Genomic DNA, 23,982 nt, shown 5'->3' with positions numbered 1-23,982 from the left:
ACATTAGTCATACAAGTTGCACAAACATTAGTTGACATTTGACCTGATCAGTTCATCCTTAAGTCCGAGCAGATGTTGTGTCAGATGTAGTAGTCCCTCCAGGCGTTGACAGATATTGCATTCTTGAGCATGGGACAGACATGAGGTCACAGTGACCTTGAACTTTGACCTTTGACCAATAAAATCCAGCCAGTTTGTCCTCGAGTCAATGTGGACATGTGACCCAAGTTTGAAGAAATTCAATTAAAGTGTTCTAAAGATATTGTGTTCAAAAGAATTGGACGCACTGATGTACAAGCAGATGGACAGACAAGACAGAATTAATACAGAAATAGAAAATGTGCAGCTGTGTGTCCTGACAGATGAAAGAATGAAATCAAGAGGCAACAACTAAGTGGAAATACTGAAAATAAATGGATAGAGGAGACAGGAAGCAGCTACAGATGACTTCTGACCTCTCTCCATTGCCTTTTTTGTCATCCTCTTCTATTCCTCCATATTTGTCCTTTTCACATGGTTTATGATCTGAGTCTTCCTCTGATGAAGACGAGTCTGAAGCAACTGCATCGAACAAGTTGACAGTTGACAGAAACATCAGCATCCATCAGCTTTTTTCTTTCTTTTCAAGTTATTTAAGTAAATCATGGAACGCCTCATGGAAATCTAACAGCCCTAAAATTTAAATATTAATGTTAGTATTGAAATCACTGGAAATGAAGCAATTGATGAAGCTGTTACATTTGTTTTTTTTTTGTTTGTTTGTTTGTTTGGGGGTTTTTTTTACAATTGCTTAAAGTAAAATGAATGAAATGAACTTTCCCTCAGTGTCTCCTCCTCCTGTTCTGATGTGAGGATGATGAAGATCTCCAGTTCATAAAACACTGCTGGAGCTTCAGTGGAAAACAGACCTGCAGACAAATCCAGAACAACTGAAGTGAACGGTGACCAGTTTTAAAATGTAAAAAAAACACAAAAAACCCACAAAATGTCTCCGTACTGCTGGTGTGCTGTGATCCAAGTGTCCATAAGCTGCAACATTAAAATTTGACCCAGAAAGACGTCATTTCCACCATGTTTTTAGTCTAAATATCAGCTGTAGCTTTTCAGACCTGATCCTCGTGTGCACACCTGAAGCAGGTCACAGGCTCTCGACCAAACGACGCGACACGAGATATACAAGATCTCGACACCTTCACGTCTGTGTTTACATGCTGCCTGGAAGAGACTCGGACAACAGAGAGAGATCTGCTCAGAAACACTGACTTGTTATGTGTCCAGTCGACTTCACAAACTTTCAACAGAGAAGAAAATGTTCGAGGACTTCGACATAGAAGAGGAACATCATTTCTTTGCTGCAGCTGCGCTGTTTGGTCGAGAGCCTGTGACCCGCTTCAGGCGTGTGGACGAGGATCAGGTCTGAGAGGGTACAGCTGATATTTAGACTAAAAACATGGTGGAAATGACGTCTTTCTGGGTCAAATTTTAATGTTGCAGCTTATGGACACTTGGATCACAGCACACGAGCAGTATGGAGACATTTTGTGGGTTTTTTTTTTTTTTTTTTTTACATTTTAAAACTGGTCACCGTTCACTTCAGGTGTACTGGATTTGTCTGCAGGTCTGTTTTCCACTGAAGCTCCAGCAGTGTTTTATGAACTGGAGATCTTCATCATCCTCACATCAGAACAGGAGGAGACACTGAGGGAAAGTTCAGTCTTGGGTGAACTACTGCTTTAAGCATGATTTTAAAAACAGGGCTCCTTTTCACAAAAAAACACGACACACAATTCACACAACCACACGCATCGGTAGCAGGACACCTCGATGACGCATGAAAAATATGGATGCAGCGTATCATTGGGTGGGTAATGTGTTGGTATTACATCATATTTTGATATGAGATTAGACATCATCTTATTTTGTATTTCGTTATATGAGGATGTGTCATCAGTGTTGTCTTTTCCTGGTCATTACAGTAAACTGGGTCCCAAAATTCACATTGTGTTAATTAGGGATGTTAATGATTGATTATTGTTAAAAATTTCACCAATGAAAAATTAATAAATAGTCAAGAAATGCCAGTAATTGTGCCTAATTTGATATTTTTTTTGTTTGGCCAGGTCAACTTAAATTGAGGAAGAAAAAGAGAAAAATAATGAAAATGAGGGAAAAAGTGCATTATTTATCTTATTAATTATTACTGATTGATTGATTGTTAGCATTTTCAACTATTGGTTGAGAAAACTGCACAAAACCTGCAGCTCTAACGTTATTATTTAGTGAAAGCATCAATAGCCATATCTGCAATGATGATGTAATATTGATACGGAGGTCAATAATAATGTGATATTTCATTTTCTCTATATCACCCAGCAATAATAAAACAAACTTAAATTTAGGCCTGCAGGTATCGATTATTGTCATTGAAAACAAGACCAAACATGTTTTTCAAGTCTTTCCTATAATGAATATTTTCGTTATTGATCATTTTCTTGATAATCGATCAGTTGTTTGATCTTTAAAATATCAGAAACTGGTGAAAATGTTGATCAGTGTTTCTGAAAGCCCTAATATCCTTAGGAACAGAACAAAACCAGAAAATATTCACATTTACTAGAATCTGATCATTTTGACTTTTTTGTCTTAAAAAATTACTCAAACTGATTAATTGATTAAATTGTCAGCAACTAATAATCCATTATTCAATCAATCATTGCAGCTCTACTTAATTTATCACCTTAGCCACTTCCACCCTTTGAAGTACACAACATGTTGTCAGTCACAACCTATACGATCAATAATTATCAATACTGACCAGTATGAAACTTGTGTCTCAGCTGTATCGATACATGAGGGGTTAAGTTGGGACCTTGAGTCTCTGTAGTCTCACTGTACAGATGTAAGTTCCTGCCGTGTCAGTAATGTAGAACCACGTGTGATGCAGCGTGTTCTTACCTGACGCTATGAGTCCGATGGCCAGCACTGAAACACACACACACACACACACACACACACACACACACACACGTTTAATGAATCTAAGACTAATACAGTATTCCTGCAACTGTACACAACACACATCTCAATGGAAAAATAATCAATACTGGATGAGACTGTGGATTAGAACGTTATTGTCTGGAAATTCACATGGTTTGTTCCCGTCGTTGACCCTGACAAAAGATAAGTCCATCCTGGTTTTCCCTGAATTCCTTTAATAGTTTTTAACATTTTCTGGCATATACAGATGTAACAATTAACTGAATAATCAGGAAAATTATTGGTAATTGATAATGATAATAACTGTCAGTTTCAGCCTTGAAAAAATGTATTTTCAGAAAATCAAACAGTTTCTGTAAAGACAACATGTTGAAATGATCAGATTTAAGTGAGCGGTCACGCTCCGAGCAAACGTCATGAAAACAGTTTAGAAAATAATTCTGGTTTGAGATTATTTAGTCTGAAGTCGTCATGTTGTCCAGAATTTAAAGTTTTCAACCTGGTTTAACATTGAATTCTGCCAAACAGAGATATGTTTTCTTATTAATGATCAGATCAGAGTACTCACAGGCCAACAGGCTGAACTTCAGTGAAACCATGTGTGCAGGTCTGCAGTCGGTTCTGCAGTCGGTTCTGCAGGCTGCTCGACGTGACGCTCGGCTCGTCAGACAACTGAAAAACGAAATCTTCAAAGATCTCAAAGAAAGTGACGTCTCCTCAAAATCAGCGAAAACATTTATAGACTTTCAGGTGTCAGTGACTCGGGCTGTTTGGTGAAGAACACACCTCTCTGGATGAAGCCTCAAGCTCCCAACACTCACATCATATTAGACTATATTTACAATATTAAGACTCCCAGAGTGTTGGAGTCAATAATGGTGGATGAATCATTAGTAGAAATGAATTATTCATTCTGCTTCAAGGTGTATATATATACAGTAATCCAAATCCTAACTGCTATAGTTCTATAAAAACACCATTCACATTATGTACAAAGTGGAAAATCTAAATTTGAATTTCAATCTTTATTTTGTTTTGAGCTCATACTGATACTAATATCATGTAAGTAATTCAGCACCTCTTGAACATACTGCATGCTCTTCAGTAATTTCCATTTCTTTTTTTATCAGTTCATCTGGTTGCCTCTTCTCTTTCCATTCACTGCTTTTTGTATTCTTTTGTACAGTTATGGTTACAAATGCTCTTAAAAATAAAATCTCACAGACAGCATATAAAACAATAAGAAACAAAACATGATAAAACACAGGATGAAAGGAAAAAAGAAACAGATGCTATGATGTATAGGTCCAGTAAACAACCCAGCTCAAGAATAAAGTGCAAAAATAACAGTGTAATGAAAGCGCCTACGCATGAACCATTGTTTAAAGTGTCCTGCTTTAAAGTGCATGTGCACAAAGGACAGTTTATGCAAATTAAAGCAGGCAGAACCTGAGTTGAAGTGCATGATATTTAAAGTGCAAGTGCAAAGTTACAGACTCCAAGATAGTCAGTTTGTAGTCTGGTGCCCCTCTTCATCTCCCTACACTCAGAGACAACGCAATACGAACTTTCAGATGGATTTGACTGAGCATCATTGTTTTTTTGTTTTGTTTTTTCAAACTTTCAGTAGATACTGTGAGATTCTGAGTTTTAGGACCACCTGACTCCAACGACGGGAGTGTGCGACTGTTTCCTGCATTTTGGTGAGTTTAAAAGAATAGAAATAATCAAATAATAAGTGAACTACAGAATACAGAAGAAGTCACCCCTCTGGCATGAACTTATGTAAATCTTGGGTACAAACTAATATTGATCATTTTTTCTTCATTCGTTTAGTTTTTGCCCGGCCCCTAAAAGAAAACTGACAGAAGATTTTTCTAAATGCATGACCCTTTCCTTTAAAACCTTTATTAAAAAAGGGAATTAGATGAATTTAGGTCATTCTGCTACAAAGGTGGACGGCATCCACCCTCATCCCCGCTTCCACCTGAACAGGAGTGTCTCTTTGTCAGACGTTAGGTCCTGTTCACACCTGGTATGTGTCCCGGGTGATCCAATCCCAAGTGGACAGTCCTAAGGTGGTCTGCAGGTGTGAATGCACCCAGGACACATTTAAGATCCAGTCACAGTCAGAGGCCAGATGCGACCACAGTCTTTCAGCAGTGTGTCACGGTCAGGTCCTAAACTTTGTCATTTTAGGGGCAAAGCGACTTGTTGTTGTTCTTTGGAAGGACAAATGCCAAGGCCATCAAATAAAGCAATTATTTTAAGTCCAGGGGAATATTTGATTTAACTTAAGGGTTAAGGGTGATTTTGTCTGAATGAATGGATGAAATGAAACAAGTTACTAATATTTAACCAAACTCCTGAGTCATAACTCTGTACATGCTCAGGCCTGGACTACTCAGAGTCACTTTGAGACCAGGTCAGTGGATTTGCCTTCTTGTTTTGATGGGCTGCCTGCATCACTTCCTCTCATGACACTGTCAGCTCATCTGAGGCCCACAGCACCGGGAGTCTGGTTGCTGATCTCCTGTTGGTCTTGGCTACTGGCTCCCCTTTGCCTGAGGAAGTGGACCTGCTGTTTGCTCCCTGATGGACTCTCTTTGCTTTTCTCTTGCCTTCTTTCCTCCATCAATTCTGCCAGTTTCCTGAGCACTAGTTTGTGTCGCCATCTGAACCGACCCGGTGTCAGTGAGGTTTTACATCTGGACAGACTATGCTGGAGGGAGGCGTTGATGGTCCTGCAGAGGTCACAGGGTGGGGTGTCATCGCTCGCCCTGATCATAGAGCTGAGTCAAGCCTGTTTCCAATTATCTGTCCTATTGATCACTTGAATTGTAACACTTTTCCTTGTGCCACCGTCTGCACTCGGTGCTCTTCATGCTGCTTTCATGTGACCTAAGACACAACAAGGTCCTTCCTCTCCTTCTTGTTTGCTGTGGATCAATGGGCAGCTCGTCTCATCCTGTCCACACCCTGCCTGCCACTTCCTGTCGTCGCAGTCTGCTAACTGCTTTCGGTTTTTCGATGTTTATAGATGCACAACACAGTTGCAGCAGTTGAGACTTTATGTAGAGGAAATGTATTTTAAAGTGCTGTAATCATCAGTCGCAACTTTATAACAGCCATCGAAATAATGTTTTAGACATTTTACAAACAAATGAATAACCACTAACAAAGTATTAAAAACATATGTCTGTGTGATGGTTTCATTAACAGTACTTAACTAAACTTTACCATTTCTTAATGATGGTTATTGTAAAGTATTGATTCTGGATCATCTCTGAATCAGCTTCGTGTTTTGTGTCTTCTGTTTGACCTCCGCTCAGAGTTCAACATCAAGATGAAGATCAACATGACACAGTATCTGTGTGTTGGAGTAACTCCCTCCCCTCAGGCGTCTCTCCGTGTGGACGTGAACACACACTCGGGGCTGTGATTGGCTTAGACAAACTAAACAGCTGCTCACAGCCGACAAGTGATTAAGAGCAGCGCGTAGTGCGAGTCAGAGTCAGGGACGATGTGTTTCTGCCCTGCAGACAGTTTGCAGGTGGTGTTTGTGATTGACAGGTTTACAGATGTGTCCACATTTTAAATTTAGAAGACGGGATTTCCATATGAAACTTTACTTTATCCAGCCTGACAGGGATCCTCAGGTTTCTTTATATCAAAGACTCATCAAAGCAGACCGCTCAGTTTTGTTTCGTTGTCGGTTTGATTCAGTGGTGGAAAGTAACCAAGTTAGCAATACTTAATATTTAAATTGAGGCAATCGGGTTCCACAATTTTAAGTTAATAAACTGAGAAGTTGGAGGTTATCAGAGCTTAAATAAAGTTAGTGTTACATGTACTCTTTGATGAAAGATAAGTTCAAATATTTCATTCAGCCAGCTCAAAAATGAAAACATTGAGAAAACAAGTGAATTCAATAGATTTCAGGTTTGAGCCCAAATAAAAAAAAAAATAAAAATGTTTTACCAGCTAAAAATGTTCTGTTGAGATAATTTTTAATTTAATCAGGTTCATAGTTCACTATGACCAGTTTTTAAAACATGATTTTTTTTTTTTTTTTGGGTGGTTTCTAAAACTCACAAGATTCAATTTAATCCCAAGAAGGAAAATACATCAACAAAAGATTATAGGTCGACAAAACTTTGTTTGGTTTATTTCAGGCTTTCAAAGTTTCAAAAATTTCTCAAAATTTTGAGACTTTAAGTTTGATTCAAAACTTGATTAATATGATGATGTGATGAATGTGAGCATTTGGTTTTACAGTGATATTCCTGAAGTACTGTGCTTAAGAATAATTTTGAGGTACTTGTATGTTACTTTACTTTTTTTTTTTTTTAGTTCTGCTCTTTCTAATCCAATACAAAAGTTTTATTTCACTTTCATAAGTTTACTTTGCAGATTCAGATTATTAAAAGAAATATAATAAACTAATAAATTAAGATGAATGAATATAGATTAAATTGGCCAAAGTAATTAAAATGAGCTCCACCTCCAAAATAAAGTGACAAACAAACGTGAAAAAATAGATGTCAAACAAGTTGTGAAGTAAAAGTAACATTCTGCATACAAGTGTGAAAACTGAATATAATTATATATAATGAGTTAAAGAGATGTTTGTCACCGAGACAGAAGTTACAGAAAATATAATTAGTCCAGTTTGAGTCCAGTAAAACTCAGCAGCTGCTGTCTTCAAAACACAAAGAAACTTCATGAATCACTCTCAGAAATAAAGGTGCTTACTAGAACTTTGACTTGTCCTCATAGAAGAACCCTTTTGGTTCCTGTTAAAACCTTTTATAATAGTTCTGCTTTGAGAAGAGCTTTGCCTATAGAACCCAACATCAAGGGGTTTTTTTTCCACAAACCCTTTTATATTCCTTTTATAAAAAGATTTTATCAAGAACCCGAGAAGAGAGTTCTAAAGCAGACCTTTTCATATTTCAATGGTTTCATTTAGAACCAACAAATAGGGTCTAAAATGCCTTTCCCTAAAGGTTCTACCTGTACCCCTCTTGTCTGTTGAGGGTTCTACAAAGAATAGTATTGTATTCTCCAAATGAGAGAACACTAGTAAAATGAACTGAGTAAGAAGGTTCCAGATAAATCTACAGTTTTGAATATTTGAGGGTTAGAATCTTTTAACATCCACGTCTGATAAGAAAGTCTTTCTTCCAGAAATGGTTCTGGGTAGAACCACAGTCCTGTAGGGGGAACCCTGTTTTCTAAGATGGTATATGTGTTGTTCTGGGAGTCAGGATCTACTCTGTGTTAGTTTGAGGACGTGTCTGTTGTCCACAGCGGCTCTAAACTGAGTGATTCATTGATGATGTGTCGTGTCCTGGAGTTTGAAGGACTTGTTGTCCTTGTTGTTGTTTCAAACAGATGTTTTGATTGGTTTTTATTCAGCTTGTTTTGAAAGATTCAGCAGGTTTTAACCACAAAACACAAATAAATCACAAACTACAGCAGCAGCAGCGGCGTCCAGCCCAGGAAGTATGAATGGTAGTCTTTGGTGAGAGACTGTCTTTGTCTGTCAATCTATCCATCCATCCATCCATTTTCTGTAACCACTTATTCCGTAAGGGTCGTGGGGGGTGGAGTCTATCCCAGCTGACACTGGGTGAGAGGCGGGGTTCACCCTGGACAAGTCACCAGTTCATCACAGGACTGACACACAGAGACAGACGACCACTGACACTCACATTCACACCTTCGGGCAATTTAGAGTCACCAGTTAACCTGCATGCATGTCTTTGGAGTGTGGGAGGAAGCCGGAGAACCCGGGGAGAACCCACGCAGACACGGGGAGAACATGCAAACTCCACACAGAAAGGCCCTGATCCAGCTGGAGGATCGAACTCAGGACCTTCTTGCTGTGAGGTGGCAGTGCTGACCACTGCACCACCGTGCCGCCCTCTGTCAATCTAAATTTAATTTAACGTGTCAACTGACCCTTGCTAAGCTCCACCCCCAAACTTTCCATTCTCGCACTGCATTTATGCAGTTTACAGTGATCATGGTGGCAGATTTAACATTGAAATTGTGAGTAATTGTTGAAACATGAGGTCTTTGTTTCCTTAGAGACATAAACAAAAGCAGATTCTCATTTCTAACTGATGATGGTGGATTTTGCTAAAATAATGACTCATAAGCAAATTTCATGAGTGTAGCTGGCTGATGGAAGCTAATGCTAATGCTAATGCTAACTTGACTTGAGTCAGCTGAGTCTCCAGCTGATGTTTTAATGTTTCCATCTGACACATTTTAAAACAAGAACCCTGTAAAAGTGTTTATGTAAAGTTAGCTAACAGCTGCGTACATGATATAACATTAATGCTAACAGACTGAGGCTAAAGCTAGCTTACATCTCAGCTAACATTGGTCAGATGGTGAAATACAGCAGGTATATCTACATGATAGATGACAGAAATACACTCATTAACGTGGGAAAAGGAAGAGCAGGGACTCGATTAGTGCAGCGGACCTTGAGACGGGTCACCCAGCCGGACCAGCTGGACCACAATCACCACAGGAAGAGAGCCGGGATAAGAGCTAAGCTAACCTGACTTAGACCTGAGACAGCGAGCCAGAGAGAGACGCATCATCATCGACCCACTCAGATTCTTCATCAGCCCTCATCCTCCTCCTCAAACCCCCACAGAACAAATGCAGATGCAGTGGATCTAACAAGTTTGACTGGAGGTAAAGTTAAAGCTAACATTAGTTAGCCAGACATGCTAACGTTCAGAGCTTATGTTAGAGCAGATGAAGACAGAGTATCACTCTTCTCAGAGCCTCCTGCTCACCTTCAACATGTATAGAAATGGAAAGCTTGACAGCCCTAGTTACAGTTGCTAACCTATGATTGGACAGTTTAGAGGTGGGGCTTAGCAAAGGCTCAAATTAGTTACAATAAAGACGTGATCACCACAGGAGATTTCCACTGTATTATACCACACACTGAATAAAATGAACTGTAAACCAACCAAACACATGAAGCTTAATGGATAAGGGTGCGTTTGATTTATTTAATCTAATTTAAATGTTCCATCCATCCACCTTCAACCACTTATCCGTTGAAATTTAAATGTTGTGCAGTTTAAATTCTCTCTGTTCATCTGTGGTCCAGGTGTGAGCAAGGTTCTCTAGTCCAGAGTGTAGATGTTCTCCTGTACTGGTCTCCTCATCCGAATCTCATAGATAATGTGAGGAGGTTCTTCAGACGAGAAACTGGAGGAGAAGAATAAAAGATAACAAGAACACATCAAATACAAATACGGATACTCACGGTATGTTTGACAGCAGCCCTGCCAATAATCTCAATAAACTCAACTTTCATGTATTAGTGCCTCAATTATTCATTACATTATAATAAATGTGAATCATCTGTGTATTTGGACTACAGAAATTTGTTTCATCGACTAGATGAAGCCACTTCATCATCTTTCTATACAAGTTTGGCTCCTGGCTGTTTCATACTGACACCAGAGCAGCAGCTAGAACCCAAACTCATCCTCCTAACCCTAACACAAAGTATTACAGCTGGTGTGTGTGGCTCATGTTAGCAGTTGGTAACAATCAGTGAATGAAAATACAACAAATCTCAGAGCTGTGTTGAACTCACCAGCCGGTCTTTAAGGCTCTTCTGTAAATTCCACCTGGAGATGAAAATAAGACGTTAAACTGGACCTACAGGTTCAAACTTCAGTCTTATTTTGTTGATAAATGTAACAATGATCACAAATATTCTGGTTTATATTGTCTCCGTGTGACCAAACTGTGGTGTGAGGAATAAACGGAGAGAACGTACGTTTGAAGGCCAGGAAGAGAAAAACTGCCACCAAGATCACCAACACACTGAGGGAGAGAGAGAGGATGGGAACATTGATCTGAAGGGAGAGCGAGGGTAGAGAGTCCTCCACCTGACAAACACAGAGAAAAAAATCATCCTTAAAAGTTCTTAATTTCAGATTTACTGTGCAATTTAATTTATGGTCCATGTTTAATAAAATTCAAATTTAGAATTTGAATTTATTTTCAGTCCACAAATAAAAATGTGTTTATTATGTATAAATCTTCAAATTCATATACAGAAATACAAAGCCCTTCAGAAGAAATATCAGATATTTAAGTAATTTAACATAATCAGACATGTATGCTGTCTGAAAAAGGTTCAGGCTGAAGCTACAGCTTATAACACATCAAACAACAAAACATATAACATCAAATCAGAATTATGACAAAGACAAAATGATACAACACAAAAAAAAAACAATGTTAAAGCCTGTTTTTTGCTGGCTTCATGGTATAGATACCCACAGGACACGGAAAAGGGAATGAGGCCAAGATGGAGATGGGATTTTAAGACCAGGAGCCTGAGTGAGGACGGCAACAAACAGTTTTTGACCATGATTTATTTATTTATAAGAAAAATCCCTACTGATTCTCACACACATCAGCATCCACTGCAAAGCTCACAGATGTTCTGACGTTTTTTAAGGGTCTGACCCGCTGATTCCAATCTGGGACAATTTAGATTTTCAGTCTTTCTAAGGACAATAATGTCATTCACAAACATTTTTGTAACTTTTCTTGTAAAGTTAAATTGGATGTTCACAATAAAACACTGACTATGAACTAACTTTTACATTTACAACGTGCTGCAGGTTACAGCCAGGCCTGATTATATTATTATTATATTATGTTTCAGAGGGAGCACCATCTCGTGGGATCGGACGCAGATGTTAACAAACCAGAGACGGACGCGGTGCAACAGTTTGCTGCAGTAAAACTTTGCAGTGAGAAAAACAGAAGCAGAAGTTAAACGAGAAAATGTTTGAGGAGATGCATCAACACAGGTTTGTTTTTCTTCAGCCAGAACAGGAGGTGAGATTTTAACTGTCAGTCTGTTGCTGGCTAACATTAGCCTGAAGATCTGTGACGCCGTCAGCTGCTTCGTCTCCTTGTAGACTGTCTGACTTCTGTTCATCCTGTTCTTGGAATCTGTCGCTGGAGCCAACCTTAATTTATAGTGTCAGTCTCTAGGTTAAAGTCTTCTTCAACACAGCAGGATGTTCATTTAGTAAACTATGGTCCTATTTAGGGTTAGATGGGGCAGGGGACGATTGATTGTCTCCTGTCTGATTGACAGGTTATTCTCAGTGAGTCTGTCCAGTGCAACATAGGGCTCATCAAACTCACATCAAACTGATCAGAAGGATCAACATTCTGTTTCTCACTTAAAGTGTTTTCAGAAAAACATTTTAATGACTTTTTAGTTGGAATACAAGAGACTTTGTGACCAGGCATCCACAGTTACTTCCTGCTGAACAGACAAGTCAAAACAAAACTCTGCCCAACTCACAGTACGTCACCCACCACCTCCACGCTCCCATCAGGACTGAGCATGCTCTGGTATAAAAAACAAGATGGCAGCCCCCATACTGCAAAACTCTTGGCTTGAACATGGTAGTGCACAAACCAGTACATGGAGGTTACCCACAGTGACGGTGTCAGAGCGCAGCAGGGTGGAGTTTCTCCTCAGAAGCTCCAGCTGTGATGACAGCAGGGATTTCCAGTTCACTACAGGGAGACAGACAACACAAAACCTCCGTCACACAAACACACTCAGAGTTCAACCAGTAAACTGGACCAGTAATCCCAGAGTTAAAGGTGTGCCATTCTAATCAATACACTTGTGCTGAAAAAACCCCGATGTTTGGAATATAAACAAAGTGGCAACAGCTGATGATGAGGGGAGCGAGACTGACTTGTGTGGTTCAGCTGGAGTGAAAATAAATCCGCTTTTTAATCCCAAAAGTTTAAAAAATAAACTGAGTTCTTCTCTCACTCATAGGTCTGAGACTTCTCCGTGGGTCGCTGCTGCAGACAGTCTGAGAAGCAGGAGTGAAGATAAATCTGTTTTTTAATCCAAAAAGAAACAGAAACTCTGAGCTCCACCTCAGTCCACATCAGGTCTGTCCCTGGCTCTCTCCTCCAAAACTCCCAGCTCTCACCAATTGTCTGTCGGCTCTGTGCCTCAGCTCTGCTCCAGACACTACACGACTGTATTTTCCTAGCAATACAATATCACTTTCCCTCACTGAGGCTACTGGTAACTTCAGGCTGCAGACGCACTTCTGTCATGTTGCTCAGTTGTTACTGTCGTTTCTTTGGCAGTGCACATTCATGGTTTTGAGGGGTGGAGCTTCTGGAAGAGCACTGAAGGGTTTGGGTGGTTTGTTTGGTTGTTATGTTCAAATATCAACTGTCTTTGTCAACCATGGCTCATCCCACCTTTAACAGAACCATCATCATGATAACTGTTAGATAGAGCCAAACTAGTGCAACGTTTCCACCCAAAGCACCTGGAACCTTTAGTAAGAGGAACTACTTTTCAAGGAACTAAAAGGGTCATTCAGCCCATTGTTGTCAGAGTTTCCACCACAGCCTTAAGACCCACAAAGAGAAGCAAATTAGTCAGCTGACGTGTGACTTGTCTGATGAACGAGCAGGTGAATCTGAACATCATCTCACCTGTGGAGGTCGATGGCTCCATGACTCGATTGGTTGTTACTGTCATGGTTGTCGTTGGAGGAGAAATTGTGACTGGAGCTGAAAAGAACAAACCAGATGAAACAAGTCAGATCAACATCATACCTTTCATAAAAGTTCCACAAGGAATCCCTTCAGACAGTTCTACTTAGAACCTAATGTAAAGGGTTATATCTAGAACCATCTTTGATTTTACCCAGAACCCTCAGTGAGAGGTTCACACGTTCACTCCGTCCCTGAATGATGGACTTACTGTTGTCAGTATTTTTCATTGAAGCAAACTGAATGTGTCCTTTGATTTTGTGTGTGGTGGTAAAGTGTCGCTCACCTTTGACCACTCTCAGGTTCATGATCACCTTCTTGTCATTGAAGATCCCGTCGATGTCCACCCTGCAGCAGTACGGCCCGCTGTCCGTCCGCCGCACGCTCAGGATGTCAAGGTCCATCTGTCCATCCAGGACGTCCCCCGTCAGCTGGTACCGGTCTGCCACCTGCAGCGCCACAGTCAGGGTCACGTACTCACTTTTAGTGTTAAATGTATTTTTTACTGCCAAAAAAAAAAAACAGTAACTAATTTGAAATATTCAACAGAGTCTCTTTCTAGAAATCAAGAGACGATTACTGAAGATAATCCACAGTTTGATTTTCTTTCTACCAAACTACATCTGCCAAATGCATCACCGTGCAGAAGGAAGTGTGCACCTACTCATGGAGGAGAGGCTGGAGCTCGTTACAGAACAAGATCAAATATGCTGACCTGAAATCATGATACGCCCTTCTCTCACTGTGATTGGTTAACATGTCCTCATTTGTTTGGTTCTTAGGATTGGTTAGGATTAGGCATGAGGAGTGTGATTGGTCAGGGTTGAGGTAAGGATATCAGGGTAAGCCAATCAGAAGCAGAAAAGAGCAAGTCATGCCTTTGCCATCCTGGGAAAAAATATTGGCATTATCTGCGACACAGCAGAACAGAACAGAATAGAAGGCTACGCTCTTAGAAAATAGGGTTCCAAAAAGGTTCTTACTGAAGTGCTGAGGTTCTAGCCAGAACAATTGGAGTTTGTTGAGGGTTCTTTGTAAGACTGAGTTCCGATAAAAACACTTTTCACCTAAAGAACCCTTTTTGAAAGAAAGAGTTTGTGGGGATTGTTGAAATCCATAAAGAACTCATTTCTGCAAAGGTTAATGAAGTGTTCTTTGTACCATGATACAAAAGGGTTCTCGGCAGAACCCCTGCTTTTGTAATATAAAAGGGTGCTTGATATAGAATTCTCTGGCTGGGTTCTAGATGAAACCCTCAGAATATAAAAAAGTTCATCCTCTTGTGTAACACTGCTTCACTGATCTTCATCAATATGACCAACTTGACATACATGACAGAACCTGACCTTGGAGACGACGCCGTGCTCGTCCGTCTGCACCAGGATGTTGTTGCACCAGAAGGTCCCGCAGCCGCGACCCCAGCAGACCCGACTCAGACCAAAACGCTTCACTGAGTACTGACAGGACAGAGAGGCCACGCCCCCCTCTACCACTTTAAAACAGGAAACAGATGCAAAGTGTCCACCTGCAGCACAGAGACACGTCTGAGACACGTCTGAGACACGTCTGAGACACAGTGGTTTAAGGCTGCAACTAACCATTGATTTCATCATTGATTAATCTGTCCATTGCTTTCTCAATTAATCATTTAGTTTTTGATCCATAAAATGTCAGAAAGTGGTAAAAAATATTTATCAGTGTTTCCTCAAATGTCTTGTTTTTTGTACACAACTCATAAATATTCAGTTTACTGTCAGAGACGAGTAAAGAAACCAGAAAATATTTACATTTAAGAAGCTGAAATCAGAGAATTTTGACTTTTTTAATTAAATATAGACTCAAAATGATCAATCGATTATCAATATAGTTGGCAATTGATTTAAAAGTTGATTAATAGTCAATTAATCGTTGCAGCTGTCCTGTGGTTCACATGTGTCTGTAATATTGTTGAGGTTTGGATGCTTACTCACTGTGACGCAGAGTTTTTACAAACCAAACAATCAATTGATTAGTGGAGAAAATAATCATGAAAATAATCATAAGCTGCAGTTTGATACAAAAGACTTCAAAATGAGCTCCACCTCAACAACAACAACAACAACAACAACAACAACAACAACAACAACAACAACAACAACAATAAAATCCTGCATTTACATGAATGAGTCACAATTAGCTGATGAGATCTGATAGAACAGAATAAAAGTACTTTTACTTTTACAGTAACAGTACTTTTACTGTGAATACTTTAGTACTTTTTCCTGATTATACTGACAAACTTTTACTGAAGGACTTTTAACACACTTTATCAAGGTGCTTATAACAAGTGTTAGTTTGTAGGTAATAAGGCTGTTATAAGATGCTTATAAATATGAATATGTGTTAATAAGACTGTACATGTTAATAATAGTGTAATAATCATATATATTGTGAGATTATAAGACATTACTTTAACAGTTTTACACAGCTTAAAAATGTTAATAAAAGCCTTAAGAGTTTCTTATAATTGTTAATAACAACATTATAAACCCATTCATTGGGTTTAACTAACTGACCCGTTATGTCATTATTAAACCTTTACTAAGCTTTTGTTGCTTTATAAGATTTCTGCATATTTTATCATGCATTTATTAGCAGTTAGTTTGTGCATTTTGGGGGTACGGGATCTTAAGTGTGAACAGTGCTTATTCAGGTTCATTAAACCTGTTATATGTCTTATTAACAGTTAACTATGCAATAAGGGCAACAGCCTCAAAATATTATTGATTATACAAAGTCATGGTTAACTGCAAACAAGTGAATAATAAAGATTAATTAACCTTAATAAGCACTGTTCACTCTTAAGAGCCAGTAGTTAGCTGTTAATAAACGCATAATAAAGTATGTATAAATCTTAATAAAAGCAGCAACAAAACCTTAGCAAAGGTTTGATAATGATATAACAGGGATGTTACACGTTACATACAATAAATGTGTTTGTTAACTATTATAGCTGTTATAAGCAATTATAAGAAACTCATAAGACTTTCATTAACATTAACATTAACACTCTATGTTCTGTTACCATGTTTCTGATGTGCTTATAAATGTCTTATAATCTAACATCTTTAAACTTGTTTATTGTGTTATAATTAACATGTAGTCTATAGACTATAGTTATGTAGTCTGATTAACACTTATTAATGTTAAAAGACATCTTATAAGGGTCTTATTACCCATCAACTGAGATTTATCTCAGGCAGCTTAAGCTAACGTGTCACTGAGTATTTAATTACTGTGGTATTACTGTAGTACTTTTACTATGTTTGTGTTGTGACGTGTGCAGTTTGTGTCTCACCTGACAGGACGATGAGGATGATGATGAAGGTCTGAGTCGTTCGACAGCAGCGAGGCGAGACGGCGGCCATCCTGCAAGTCTCTGTCTGTGTGTGTGTGTGTGTGTGTGTGTGTGTGTGTGTGTGTGTGTGTGTGTGTGTGTGTGTGTGTGTGTGTGTGTGTGTGTGTGTGTTCATTGTCCAGTTGGACGACAAAACAGTGTGACTCTGTGACGGAGCTGCTGTGGGGGGGGGGCACACACAGTCTGTCACTGTGTGTGTGTGTGTGTGTGTGTGTGTGTCTCCATGATGAAGTCTTCATTGATTCTCTGTCTCAAAGCAGTCGTGCAAAGTAACTAAGTACATTTACTCACTGTACTTGAAGGCATAACATGCACTGGTGTATTATTATTATTATTATTATTATTATTATTATTATTATTATTATTAAACATAATCCCTTTAAATGATCACTTCTGACCCTCCGTCAGTGTTTGCTGGTGTCTGAATCTGCACAGATCCTGCAGCCATTTCCTTATTTATGTCTCAATGTTTTTCACCGACGTTTGTTATTTGACGTCCTGGTGTGTTTATGAACAGCTCGGACAAATTTAAGTACTTTGTCTTTCCGTTTCGTACTGAGAGAAATATTGTGTGTTTTACTTTAGAAGGTGTTTATTTGATGTTTGTAAAAACACCTGACAAAATGACAAGAAGCACAAAAACTGCAGTAAACAGCTGTGATGGAGTGAATCTTCATTCAGAGTTTGACAGCAACAGATCATCAAAAAGAGAAGTGTCCCACTCTTTACCCACACAGCTCACTTAGAAGAACAGACATCAGTAACGTGGCAGCAGGTCGTGTTTTTGGCAACTTATACAAGAAAAATCATTGAATTTATATTTAGAAAAGTCTTCACTACTGACTCTTCATCACACTTCAGCCCAGAAAACAGCCTCCATCTCAGGCAGAGAGAGCTGAGTAGGACCCACTGATGGTGGATTTTGTGATCCATTGCACCCCTAGTGGATTCCCTAAACTTCCCTACAAGTAAACTGATTTTTTTTTAATGTGTCTAAAACACATGTTGATGCTGACTCTGTCCACAGCAGGACATTGATTAGCTTCTTACATCAGCAGTCCTGCTGCTTCTCCAAACTGGGGGCGTGTCGACCTCCATCTACTGACTGTGGAAAAGATTCTCAACCAACCACATATCAAATAATTCAGATTATCCCTTTAAATGTTTCTGACTCCTGATTAACGTGAAGAAAAACAGAAATCCAAGTATTTTATGAGCATGAACAGACAAGGATGAACGCAGTGTGTTTACACTGATGGAAGGAAATACTGAGGACAAAAGACCTTTGTCTCTAACACACACACACACACACACACACACACACACACACACACACACACACACACACTGACCCTGGCTGTGTGGAGACATCGCAGAAACACAGAGAACTCTTTATTCACATCAAATATTTCTTTCTTTTCTCTTTCGTGTCAGTTCCTCCCCAAACTGACAAATCTGAGAGGCTTTTAATTTGAAAAAACAAAATAATTTAACCAAAAGATGTTCAGGACAAACTTTAAATTGTATCCCCACATTTCAGTAAAATTAAACCAATTTAAAAAGATTTTATGAAGAAAATGAGCACTAATCCTGATGAAACTGAGTTTGTGGTGAGAAAATAAAATGAAATACAGAAATAAAGAGGAGCTGAATGAAGTTTATTGAGCTGTAACAAATAAAAAGAATGAAAATGATGTGAAAATATCACTGAAGTCATAAAATCAATGAAATGAGTGAAATCAACTCTGTAGCTGAACATGAACATTGATGTGTTAATATGGATGAATTATTCTCATGTTCTCACTATTCACTCACTCATTATTCACACAGATGTTCCTAAAAACTAAAGACAATATTGATCCAGAGGACAAATATTGACGATCAAACAGTTGAGGGAAAGATGACAGAAGCGTGTTTGATCTCGTCAGCGGAGAGACGACTCGCAGCGGTTTCATGTTTGACTGAAGCTCGACGTCTAAAATCAACATTTCAGCTCTGTGATGAAGGTTCAGGAGGGAGAAATCGTACAGGAAGTGGACGCCACGAGTTCAAGGTCAGGGTTTCAGCCATGTTTGTGTGTAAATAAGAACCTTTACCTGGTTAAATAAAAGTCAAATAAATGAAATAAAAATAAAAATCAACCAGTTTGGTCTAAATTAAACAGAGTCTCACAGCATCTATGATTCATGTACATGAACAAGAACCTGCAGTTGTTCACTGTATGATGAAAAATGTCACTTCAGTCATTTTTCTTTCTTAAACCAGAAAAAAACAGCTGCAATCCTTTAGTGATATTTTTCTTTTTAGCTCAACAAATACAAATGAATGTTTGTCTTTCTTAGACCAGTTTCATTATTCATTTATCAGGCTAACTTTAGGATTGTTGCAGCCTAAAATGTCTGATTTCACACCAACTTTTCTAAACACGTTCAACGCATGTTACAATTATTTTAGGGTTTTTTTTCTTTTGCAATTAAATTTCAGGAGCAAGTGAAAATTGCAAAAGAAAGTTGTGATATTTTTGAAGTAACTTTACCAAAAACTCGAACAAAATCTGCTTATTTGCAGATGAAGAAGAGAACCTGGGGCAACAAGCAGAAAATTATCAAATAAAAGTGGACAGAGTTGATAAAAGCCTGTTCAGTACCTGTGAAAAACTACAAAGACATATATGCAAAAAAAAAGTGAATAATAAAACAAAACATTGAGACGTACATGAAGTCTACATGAAGGACTGATGTGATTAGTAGGTTTCGCAGGGAGCAACAGTGATTGGTCCAATTTGCAGAAAAGATGCTACGTTTTGACAAAATTGCGAGGTCGTGCAGAATTCACATGGACTGGTTCAAACTGTGTGATTGTTTGGAATCACCACGTCACAAGTTGATTATTAAACTTATACAACAAAGATTTAAAAAGAAACTAAAACATAAGAAAGAAAATAACTTCATTTCTTACAGATGTAGTTCAGTGGAAGTATAAACTCAGTACAAGTATCTTATTCTGTTGTTAAATTTCTCCAGAAATCAGTCATGACGCTGCTGCCACCTGCTGGTCTCCCTGCAGTATTACATTTATTCTTTGTAATGGTAATTAATAAAGTTTCATTACAGTTTTTCACAGTTGCTCATTCTGTGAACCAGATGCTGAGAAACTGGTCGGAGCTTTTACCAGCAGCAGGTTGGACTACTGTAACGCACCGTTCACTGGCCGACCACAGAGGCCGACTGGGAAACTTGAGCTGGTCTAAAACTCTGCTGCCGGACTTTGAAGAAGGGACAGAGAGCACATGACTCCTGTTTTAGCTGCCCTGCACCGGCTCCTCGTTTCTTTTAGAACCGATTTGAAGGTTCTTAGTCTCACATACAAAGCTCTTAATGTTCCAGCACCTTCATACATTTTTAAATCAACCAATAAGAGCACTGAGATCCTCTGATGCTGCTATTCAACACAAGCGTGGAAACGGCTTTTAGCTGCTCTGCGCCGACCCTCTGAAACTCTGTTCACTTCCATCAGACCTGCAGTTCTGTTGGCACTTTGAAAACTCAACACCGACTTGTTCAGGCGAGTTTTTACTTCATGATACATTTCTACCTCCTTCTGTCAGTTTTTCTACCTGCATTTCTCTGCCTTTTTATCACATCTTATATTAATAAAAATAAATCTCTTTTTTTATTCATTTATTTTTACCTATGTTGTTTTTAATGTCACACTGTAAAACACTTTGAGTTGTATGTTATAGATTGTAGCAGGGGGAATAGAGAGTCAGGTACAATTGGCCAATCAGGAGGAGAGCACTGCAGTTGTTAAAAGGCTCATGAAGCACAGGTGTGTAAGCCTCACTCATGCTCCTGAAATCACTCTGGTGCACATGCTCCTCTGGTAAACCAAACAAATCCTGTTCTGAGATTATTTGTTTTTAAGGGTAATGTAGGGGTGCAAAATGCACCCTGAGGTATTTTATTTGTACATAGCATGTAAATATAGAAACTGTAAACATGTGGGTCTGCCAATAATTTATTCTTTCTTTGTAAAGGGTCCTAACAATCCTACAGTAGTGCCAGGGGCAAGGTATGAGAATGCCTCCTTATATCAAGCATTGTTTGCATGTCTGTAGCCTGAGATTTAACATGTGCTTTGTTAAATTTACAGGGAAAAGTGCTGCTTGCCGTTTACGGCCTACTATTATATTTGGATTTTGTTTTTAGTAGTTGGATTACATGGCTAACTTACAGCTCTGCTTTTCTGTTGCAGTGCTGCAGCTGGTGTTGGCCTTTGGTCACAGGAGCAGCTGGTGCAGTGGAAGTTCACCTGTTGATTTGTGGTGTTATCCTTTAAGGTTTGCTGTGGCACTGGTATTAGTTTGGGTGTGTTTCTGTTGTGGTAAAGAGGGTTTATTTTGTTTTCTAGTTTTGGCATTTAATTATGTCTTTGTTTTGTTCACATGTAGTATTACTCCCAGTGCACCAGCCTGCTGACCGGTGTGCCACCACCACCTGCAGCGAGATATTTGACTTTTTAACTTTTTTTAAATTGATGTTAGCGACCCTCCACCATAATAAAATAGCCTGTTACGGCATTTCGACCCACACTGACTGTTTGCTTCGTCATTGAAGTTTGCCTGTGTGTAATTTTAGGGCATAGCTGAGTGTCACAATATGAATCAACGTTATTATTATTATTATGTCTTCATTCAGCACAGAGACGTTTCACCTGGTTGTCTTTCCGGTTGGACCGTTGGTTGTGATGCAGATGAAGAAGTGAGCTGCGCCGATACAAAGACGAGTCACTGAGGCACGGTGAGTTCCTCATCTGTATTACTTCAAATACTTACAGTACACAATATGTTCTGTACTCAGCTGTCAATATGCATTTGGACAGATAGTTTTGAACATTCAAAATGCATTTAAAGACATGAAAGTGTTTTCCTGCAGCGTCACGCTCTGAACACTGTGTTTTCCATGTTTTAATGTGGTGTGTTATGACTGTTCATAGTGTGTCTATAATGACTGTGATCTGAAAGCTTTGTTTGATTTGACCACAAGAGTCAGAGATTTTCTGAAAGTAATGAGCATTTGTCACATTTGGATTCAAAACATATACATATAAAAAGTGTACATATCCACAGGTCGGTGCAGAAAACCAGTCCGGTGTGCTGGATCCAGTCCAGTGCCTGTAGATTTCCCTGCTGTCGGGGTTTCAGCGTTACAAGTTCAACCATGTTGAGGAAATGAAAGTTTGCTCAAAGATTCATTTCCTGTATGAATCGCTGGTTGGTGTTGAACGACTCACATATCCAGATTCATTCTAGTCGACTGATTGAATCACATCATTAGAAACGAAACTTTGGAGGTGTGTGTGTGTGTGTGTGTGTGTGTGTGTGTGTGTGTGTGTGTGTGTGTGTGTGTGTGTGTGTGTGTGTGTATGTAAACGATGACAGCTGTGTTCACCTTCTGTCATTTAACATTTTGCAACACAAGTGTGTCACAGTGCAAAATGTGTTTGAGAAACAGACTGAATGTTTGATAAATGGCTTTGGGACCGTGAGAATTTTCTTTAATGAGGTTTAGTGTTTTAGAAATTGTGAAAAAGTGTAACGCAGCTCAAAACATCCAGACACACTGTCTCCTCCCTCAGACACAGCCGACACGACCGAGCCCACCAATGCTCAACACCTCGTTAATGTTCTCGTCTTCATTTCATTCATTTGCTTTGGTTCCATGAATGACTTTGGTTGAAGCGGTGAAATGGTGTGTCTCCCAGAGAGCAGCTCGTGACTCTCTAAAGCTGAACACACGAAACTAAAAGTGTCTGCATGCTCAAATATGACTGTCAGGAAGTGACATCATACAACCACGTTCAAGAGATCCTGGCTGAAAAGATTGTGGGTTTCCATTTATCGACCAGTCGACTCATCATGACATCATGACATTTCTTCTCCTCAGTGTTCACTTTTGTTTGCTTGGTAAACTTGTAGTCGTGTGTTTTTTGTTGCTGCTGCCTGAGTTTGGACACAATGAGTGAAAGGAAGCACTAGAGGGAGCTACAGTCCAGATGGACACATCAGTCCATCACATCCACACTCATGTTGTCTTCTGTCTCTGCTGTCCTGCTGCTCATCACTGTTCATGTCTCCACATTTTACATTTTCTAAAGTCTGTGTGCTGTTTAATGCTGTGTGTCGACTCATAAATACACAGATTTGTGTTTCGTGTGAAAAATAAACACACAAGAAAGATAATAGTGAAGTAAAACTAAAAGTGTGAAGAAACATTTTAGTTCACTGAAACAAAAATAAAAAACTAGACTCGACAAAAAAAAGAAGGTGAAATAAAGAAATGAATTTGGTGAAGTGAGTGAAGTCGACAACATGAGGAGACGTTGGTGCGTCTGTTTATTGAAACCTGTTCTGAACTTCTTCAATCTGCCTCTGACAAATACAATCATTTCAAAAACCTCCAGCTAAAACTGAGACTAAACTAAAACTCAACGTGTGAAACAATAAAACATAAAGGAGCAAACCTCCTCTGGAGACAAACTGAAACTAAAGTCAAGTGAAAACAATGGAAATAAAAAGTGATGAAAAATCTGTAAGAAGTATGATATAGAACAAGTGCAGACTGAAATCTTTCTAATATTATTTATAGAGAACCAACAGTTCCCACCAGGAGCAAGAACTAAGGCCACAGCGGTGAGGAAAAAGGTTCTTTTAACAGACAGAACCCTGCAGCAGAACCAGACTGTGGTTGTTCTTGACAGATTGGGGGGTTCTACCATGGAGCTGACCTTCTGTTTTATTCTCTCTTTTTTTAGAGGGGAAACAGAGTGGACTGTCCTTCACAGTGAGTCTGCAGCTCCATCAACAACATGAAGCATCTGAGACGGACTAAAGTTAGCAGACCACTCCTCTCTTAGACTGACACAGGACACCGAATCAAAGACACATGGAGGCACTTCCTGAAAAGACTGGACAGGAC

The 23,982-nt window shown here is 39.1% G+C and overlaps 1 protein-coding gene and 2 long non-coding RNA genes across 3 annotated transcripts; 1 reads left to right on the top strand and 2 right to left on the bottom strand.

Moving 5' to 3' along the window:
- Positions 1 to 363: 363 nt before the first annotated feature.
- LOC146319624 (uncharacterized) lies at positions 364 to 3,687 on the bottom strand. Its single transcript, XR_014771555.1, has 3 exons — positions 3,566 to 3,687; positions 2,956 to 2,982; positions 364 to 561 (listed from the first exon to the last, which is right to left on the bottom strand). It is a non-coding gene; the product is annotated as an uncharacterized LOC146319624 (long non-coding RNA).
- Positions 3,688 to 10,020: 6,333 nt separating this feature from the next.
- Positions 10,021 to 17,045, bottom strand: timd4 (T cell immunoglobulin and mucin domain containing 4). The gene is made up of 8 exons (XM_084730173.1): positions 16,946 to 17,045; positions 14,955 to 15,133; positions 13,895 to 14,057; positions 13,549 to 13,626; positions 12,515 to 12,594; positions 10,823 to 10,934; positions 10,637 to 10,670; positions 10,021 to 10,242 (listed from the first exon to the last, which is right to left on the bottom strand). The coding sequence occupies exons 1-8, from the start codon at positions 17,013 to 17,015 to the stop codon at positions 10,158 to 10,160; spliced, it is 801 nt and encodes a 266-aa protein (XP_084586299.1). The 5' UTR covers positions 17,016 to 17,045; the 3' UTR covers positions 10,021 to 10,157.
- Positions 17,046 to 20,181: 3,136 nt separating this feature from the next.
- On the top strand, positions 20,182 to 21,802 carry LOC146319622 (uncharacterized). Its single transcript, XR_014771558.1, has 3 exons — positions 20,182 to 20,887; positions 21,042 to 21,076; positions 21,703 to 21,802. It is a non-coding gene; the product is annotated as an uncharacterized LOC146319622 (long non-coding RNA).
- Positions 21,803 to 23,982: the final 2,180 nt, after the last annotated feature.

This window comes from Lutjanus erythropterus, chromosome 11, assembly GCF_056507025.1.
Source record: "Lutjanus erythropterus isolate fLutEry1 chromosome 11, fLutEry1.hap2, whole genome shotgun sequence".
NCBI lineage: Eukaryota > Metazoa > Chordata > Actinopteri > Lutjaniformes > Lutjanidae > Lutjanus > Lutjanus erythropterus.
This window is presented reverse-complemented; position numbering and strand designations above follow the sequence as displayed.

Excerpts from the sequence above, each read along its gene's own strand:
- timd4 (XM_084730173.1), bottom strand. The coding sequence starts at position 17,015 with ATGGCCGCCGTCTCGCCTCGCTGCTGTCGAACGACTCAGACCTTCATC. Across the intron at positions 14,058-14,954 it reads AGCACGGCGTCGTCTCCAAG|GTGGCAGACCGGTACCAGCT; the intron begins GTCAGGTTCTGT and ends GTGGCGCTGCAG. Across the intron at positions 12,595-13,548 it reads GGAGCCATCGACCTCCACAG|TGAACTGGAAATCCCTGCTG; the intron begins GTGAGATGATGT and ends GTCTCCCTGTAG.